We start from the raw sequence: 7,308 nt of genomic DNA on the forward strand, positions 1-7,308 counted from the left end.
TAAAAGAAAAACCCAGAGCCTTCTCCGGGATTATATTTAGAGCGCATAATTAAGTCACCAAAGGGTAATCTAGAATAGTTGGAAGATGAGTATGTTAAATGATCCATGGTTTGAATCTGCTGATAATTGCATTACTAGAAATGTTGGAAATGCTTTCAAAAAGAAATGTTGCAAAAAAACAAAAGACTAAGTGTAAAAATCCAAATATAGCAAGTTGGAAATGGACTGGAAAATGAAATGATCCACTAAAGTCGTTAAAGATGAGAATATGAGAATTCAAAGATGGTGGATGACATTATGAACCAAGCCGGCCAAATAATTATTCTGGTATAATTTGTCATGCATGCATAATTACACATCAATAACTTCATAACTATAAAATCCAGAATTGCATAACTACACCATGCATAATTATACATCCATAATTTCATAACTATAAATCCGGAATTGCATAACTACACATCCATAATTTCATAACTAAAAATCCAGAATGAATAAACTAAAAAATGAACAACATAATGTTGTTGCTGGGAATCGAAATTGATTTTTTTTAAGCAAGACACGCGATTTGATGCAAAATGATGTCATTTTTGCATCCGTATGCACCATGCACCATACATGGTGCATACGGATGCACAACATAATTTGCCAGTACCTAGAAGGTTGATATGCTATAGGTTAATTTAGAAAGAGTTGAACCCATGGTCCGGACTATAAACCTGTGCTGACCTGCGATCTATGGGGTCGGCGTCGCAGCAGCATTATGTTTAATAATAATAAAATTAATTTTTTCATATATATTTTATTATTTTTAACTAGTAATTCACCCGCGCGATGCACGGAAAAAAAAATTATGTTATTATAAATATAAATAAAAAATAGAAAAATAAAAATATTTTAAATTGTTTAATATAATAATATTTTTGAGCTTCCATTGGTCAAGTATTTATTATTTTTATAGAATACAAAATTACAATTAAAATTTTGTATGGTTAATATAATCTCTAATTATGTACATATTCAAATAGACTTATAGAGAGAATTTACATAATTACATTGATTTATTCTTAATTGTATTTCTTCTATATTATAATTTTCACAATACAAATAATAACTCAGATAATTACATTTAGAAAGCAAATTTCAAATTTTGTATGAGTAAATTTAAACTCTAATTGAACACATTTTTTTATATGATTATATAATATATTCTTTATGCACATGTCATTCCATAAACCCAAATGTCATTTTATAAGTTCAAGACCACTTTTTGTGGAGATAATTCAAATATTTTTTTTCTTTTAAAAGTCCTACGTTTAGACATCTAGAAAAACATTAAAGACCCATACGATATATACATTTATATATATTTAAATTTTTATTTATGGCTTAAATGATTTTTTTTTATATTATGAAGTCCAATAATTGACCCACGGTCCGCAACATTTGTTTTTTTCATCCCTTCTCGCTTCTGCCATTTCTTTGAAGCATTTGAGAGGGAGAAAAATTATATGTAGAGGCTTGCATTAATTGCACTGTTTCAGATATCGAATAGGCTTTCATCGAAAATTTAATTAATATTGTAATCTCAAGAACCACCACAAATAACAAAAGCATATCAAATAGACTTTCATTGTAAAGCCAGAGATTTAATTAGTATTGCATCGTTTTATATTTTCTATTAATCGGAAATCGGAATACTTAATCCTAATATCATAACATTTAATAACTCCATTAATTCAATAAATGTAATCCTTTGTTATGGGTGAGGAAAAAAAATAGCTATTTTATTTTTCAAATGTTGTGCTTTTTTTTAATAGTAAAAAATGTTGTGGCTATTTTATTTTTATAGCTAGTAATAATAATAATGTTGGTAATTAATTGTAACATTAATTACCTCCCAAACCATATAGCTTTATTATATGTAAGATTTAATTTTATTTTTATGTTTAATAATAAAATTTTTGAATTAATAGGGAGGAAAAGACATGGAGTAAATAGTATTGACAAATGTTATATAAAGGTGTACCTATTGACAAGCAGAATCCATCCAAAAGCTGCTATTTCTCCAAAAATGGACGCCCGCTGCCAATTGCTACACCTGGCTACTAACATTCAGGTGAATCAAAGTTATGCCGTCGGTGGTAGACTTCAAGGTAAGCTCAGCGCCATAGTGTTTTTTTAGAAATAAGATCCTTCAATTGTAGCTCTATTTTTCTTGTTCATTTGTGGTCAAAGAAATTTGTTTAATATGCTTATTAAGATTTGTGGTACTATGCTGAGAGTAGATTTTAATTCATCAATTTTGTTAATGGTTCTCAAGATGACCATGCTTTAGCATTATATATTATTAGAATGAATAATTGTATTTTTGTTTTTATATATATAATGTTCTTGATTCTTTGTGTTTGTCCTTTGCTTTGAATAGATGCCACTCAATATACTCCTCTTAATTACAAGGGACTCCTACAAGAATATTTACAAAAAGCATGCCTACCACTACCAAACTATGTAATTGCGAATGAAGGTTTTCCACATGCACCAATGTTTAAAGGCAGTCTTAGTAGGCAGAAAGAAGCTAAGTATACTTCTCCTAACACATTTGCACACCGGAAGGCTGCAGAACAGGATGCTGCGAGACATGCAATGGAGACCATGCCACCAATAACAAAGAAAGATGAACTACAACCACTTAATAATATTCATGAGGTTTGTTGTCCGTCTTAGATATTTACTTGTGTTGAGATTAACAAGAACAAGAAAACAATAACAATGGCAGTAAAGGGTAAAGAAGACAAGATTTACGTGGTTCGGCAATGTGCCTACATCCACGGGAGTGAAACAATTCTTATATTCATAGTGATAGTAATGGTGGTGACACAACTGCAAACTCAAGAATATTCACATATGTATCTCAATTATACAAAATCGTATACAACATATGTAAATATTTAAGCAATTAAAAAAAAAAAAAAACTAGGCAGAGATTATTTATGGCTCTGATACCAACTGTTAGACTAAAATATCACATGCATAATCTTATATGTGATAATAGGATCGTACTAACCTCCAGCCATAGTTCTTCTTACGGTTGAGCGATCCGGTCTGCTGCAGAGATGATAAGTGCTTTGTCTCTCACTTTACTCAGCTCTCTCTAGATGGTGTATGAGGTATGTAATGTGAGCAGTGAGAGGACTAGTGACCTTATATAACCACTGGCCATCATTGTGGTTGATTGTCTTTAGGTCTCCTAAACCCTAACTAGACTCCTAATCATAATGGTAGTCTAGTTGTTAGGTTATTAGTGTTGCACCACATATCAAATACTGAATATTATCATAACTTATCCTAATGTTATAATAATAGTAACGGATAAACGTTACAACAACCCCTTAGCAATATAACCAATATATTTATAGGCATCTAATCTCTGTACAAAGGGTCTACCCGCTTCACTCCTACTCCTAGTATGAGACAAACTCATATTCCTAATCCATATATGAGACAAACTCAACAATCTCCACCTTGGCGAATATGCTCTTTAGGAGAAAAATAACTCAACAAATCTCCACCTTGACAAATATGCTCTTTAGGAGAAAAGACTTATCTCACCATCTCCACCTTCACATATCTGCCCTTTAGGAGAAAAGACTATCTCCACCTTGGTGAATATGTTCTTTAGGAGAAAAAGATAACTCAATAAATCTCCACCTTGGCAAATATGTCCTTTAGAAGAAAATAATTATCTCAACATCTCCACCTTCACAATTATGCCCCTTAGGAGAAAAAGACTTATCTCACATATACACATGGATAGGAACAACCTTGCTCATCCCAACTAGCCAGCCACATGTATACGCAGCATCAAACGCTACCCAGTGCATATATACGAACCGCTTCGTCCCAAGCCATTCGCCCTCAGCCGTCGACTTGTTATACCAGCCGCGAGTCATGCTAACTGTCTCGTTTAGCTGACCTCCTGCATCTGGCCCATACCAGGTCCATGTCCCCTCCTGGTATCCACGCTGCCCCAACACAACAGCGCCCCTGCAAAGTCACACTAAACCCGTGTGCCTTGCCCAGTGCTCCACTAACCAGCAATTACCACTGGCCAGCAACACGCACAACGCAGCATCAAACTTTTCCTAGTGCATGTTCACGAATTGCTTCGTTCCAAGCAATCCGCCACACCAAGCGTGACTCTAGCCAAGCCCGGCCCATACCAGATCCATATCTCCTCCTGGTATCCACGCTGCCCCTAACACAACAGCACCCCTGCAAAGTCACACTGAACCCGTGTGCCTTGCCCATACCGATACCAGGTCCACGACCCCTCCTGGTATCCGCGCTGCCCAACACTACAGCGTCCCTCACCTTATCATCTAACATCTAGAAACGCCAAACAAGTCCAAACAATGTTCGAACTTGTTACTAGTTACCGCTAGAACATCACTTTCACTATAATAAGATTCATCAGCATGTGCCACGTCCGTAGCTTCCTGCTTCTTCAACTCCTTCCAATCAGCCTCTTCCAGATTTGCTAGATTTTCCGCCCTCAAGGTTTTCAGAAGGCCCTGATATGCCAACAAATCATTTTCCCTAGACCGCCATAACCCAAAATTACCTATACCATCAAACTTTGATACTTCGAATTTTATACTTGAATTGACCATCTCAACAGTGCTCTGATACCAATTTGTTGAGATTAACAAGAACAAGAAAACAATAACAATGGTAGTAAAGGGTAAAGAAGACAAGATTTACGTGGTTCGGCAATGTGCCTACATCCACGGGAGTGAAACAATTCTTATATTCATAGTGATGGTAATGGTGGTGACACGACCCCTTAGGGATACAACCAATATATTTATAGGCATCTAATCTCTGTACAAAGGGTCTACCCGCTTCACTCCTACTCCTGGTATGAGACAAACTCATATTCCTAATCCATATATGAGACAAACTCAACAACTTGGATGCTTGGCTTTATTTTAGCCTCATTGAATCCAAGTAAGTGAGTCATTTCAACTCAAAATTCTTCTTGAGGCCTTGTTATTTCTATTATCCAATTATATATACTATTTAAATTGTTACTTATAGCGGTAATCATTTACCTTAAGGTCTTACTGAATCCGGAGTTTAAGTTCCATCCCCTTAAAGGTCTTAACAATATTAGTATAGTGAGTTGGTTCTTATATAGGCCAGGAGAACTGCTTTGTAAGGCCAGGGAACATCAAAATTTCCATCTCACAATCTACTTCGATTCTTTACTCCATGAGTTTTACATGATAGATTTGGACATTAATGTTCTTACTAAATTAGAGCTAATTTCCATCCACTTAAACCAATATTAGCAGAGTGAGTTGGTTCTTAATTAAGAAGGAGAAATGCTTCATAATGGAAAAGCAGAACTCCCATCCCATATGTTATGAGTATTGTCTCGCTTGAACATGAATGTAATACGCATAGGTAGGTGTTCAAGATTATGTTTGCATTGTTATTCCTCATCATACAATTAGCTTTGATTGATACATATAGATTACAGATATTTGAGTAACATGCAATCTCTTATCAATAAGATGGAAGGTAAATTTTAGTACACATTTTTTTGGATATACTTTGTTTGAATGGAATTGGCTTGCAGACTCTCCTGGCCTATATAGAGTTATATTGTGACTTGAAACTTGAAAGTACGGTTATGGGAGGCTGATTTTTCTTTTATGGCACTTCTCCAGTACAAAATGTTTTGCAAGTCCATCCTAAATGAGCTTGTGCAGAAGATAAATGTAGAAAATCCAACTTATCATACAATCCAGCCAGATACATCACTTCATGCTTTCAAGTCAACAGTTGTTTTCAATGGTTGTTCTTACACTGGGGAGGCTGGAAGAAACAAAAAGGAGGCTGAACGATTAGCAGCTCTTGTTGTAATTGTCTCATTGTTGGGTAAGTGAACCGCCTATATTACAAATATAATTGCTATCCATTTTGCTTATCATAAAGTTGTTGTCAATTCATTTATTCTATTCTATTTTGCAGAGTCTGAACATAAAACCATCCTCTCAGAGATAATCCGATCTAAGGACAAGCTTGGCCCGAGACACGTGTAACAGCCGAATTTAGAAAAATAAAAAATAAAAAAAAAAAAAAAAAGGAAACATGAGAAGGTAGAAAACGACGTCGTTGACGTTGTTCCAGGCGGGGCAGTTAGCTTCATCCAGTATTTTTATTCTGTCACCTCTTTAATATTTGGCACCTTTGTCACGTGTCTTTGGTTACAGTTGCTTCATTAATGAATTGAAACAATTTGGACTTTTTATGCCATGTCAACTATTGATTTTTTTTTTTAATCTATTATGTTTGGTTAATGTATTCTAATTGACTGCATATCTATTAACCAATATGCATCCTTTTTATGAATCATTTAATTAATGTAGTATATAAGTTTATATTATACTTCATTTTATTCAAATTATTTTATATTTTTACCACACTCAAGTATATTTTTTGCTCCGATTCTAACTATCGTTTAATCTATCAAAAATTTTCTATTGTAATTTATAATATATTTTGTATTTTAACCTTATTATGACTGTTTGATATTTCGTAATTGATATTTCTAATTGTCATTTAAACTTCGCCCCAACTCAAGTATTTTCCTAGCTCCGTCCCGGTTTACTTGAAGGTTTTTTAGAGTTAATTTTCAAAATGGTCCTCCAACTATGACATTTTCTCAAATTGGTTCCTTAACTTGTAATTGCACATAAAATGGTTCTCCAACTATTGAATTTTAAACCAAAATGATCATCCGTAAGCTTTGGTGTTAAGTGAGTGTTAAAATGAAGGGCAAAAGGGACAATTTATATTCTTTGTTGTTAAGACTTTTTTCCAGCCCATTTTAAAAAAAACAAAAAAACAAAAACAAAAACTTGACACCCATGTCACATATTTTTAGTATATCACATAACATTCTATATAAATTTGTAATTGAGTTATCATTAATTAATAAATAAATAAATTACGAATTTTATCTCTTCGTTTTCTTTTAAACAAAAGTATAAGTGTTTCATAAAAATATAAAATAGATAGTGATATCAAACCTCTTCAACTACTAGCCTACAACTATTACTAATTTCCAGCAACATATCACAGTTGCTTCATGTGTGCTATTTTTCAACCCACAAACAAGAGGGTACGTGAGATTTTTATGGAAATTAGCAGCAAGAAACAAAAATGTATGGGGTTGTTTACCAACTTGGAAAAATAGAGAATTTTCCAAAAAATTGGAGAATTGAAAAAGTGGAAAAA

General features: G+C 33.7%; 1 protein-coding gene across 1 annotated transcript; it reads left to right on the forward strand.

Annotated features, from left to right (window-relative positions):
• Positions 1-2,074: 2,074 nt before the first annotated feature.
• Positions 2,075-6,110, forward strand: LOC109183488 (double-stranded RNA-binding protein 4-like). Its single transcript, XM_019333593.1, has 4 exons — positions 2,075-2,156; positions 2,429-2,709; positions 5,736-5,946; positions 6,040-6,110. Exons 1-4 carry the CDS (start codon positions 2,075-2,077, stop codon positions 6,108-6,110), a joined length of 645 nt encoding a protein of 214 aa, XP_019189138.1.
• The last annotated feature ends 1,198 nt before the right edge of the window (positions 6,111-7,308 follow it).

Source organism: Ipomoea nil, unplaced genomic scaffold (genome assembly GCF_001879475.1).
Source record: "Ipomoea nil cultivar Tokyo-kokei standard unplaced genomic scaffold, Asagao_1.1 scaffold1129, whole genome shotgun sequence".
Taxonomy (NCBI): Eukaryota; Viridiplantae; Streptophyta; class Magnoliopsida; order Solanales; family Convolvulaceae; genus Ipomoea; species Ipomoea nil.

Bases quoted from the DNA above. Each gene is read 5' to 3' on its own strand.
- LOC109183488 (XM_019333593.1), top strand. From the start codon at position 2,075: ATGGACGCCCGCTGCCAATTGCTACACCTGGCTACTAACATTCAGGTG. The intron at 2,157-2,428 runs GTAAGCTCAGCG...TGCTTTGAATAG, and splicing joins CGTCGGTGGTAGACTTCAAG to ATGCCACTCAATATACTCCT. The intron at 2,710-5,735 runs GTTTGTTGTCCG...GCACTTCTCCAG, and splicing joins CACTTAATAATATTCATGAG to TACAAAATGTTTTGCAAGTC.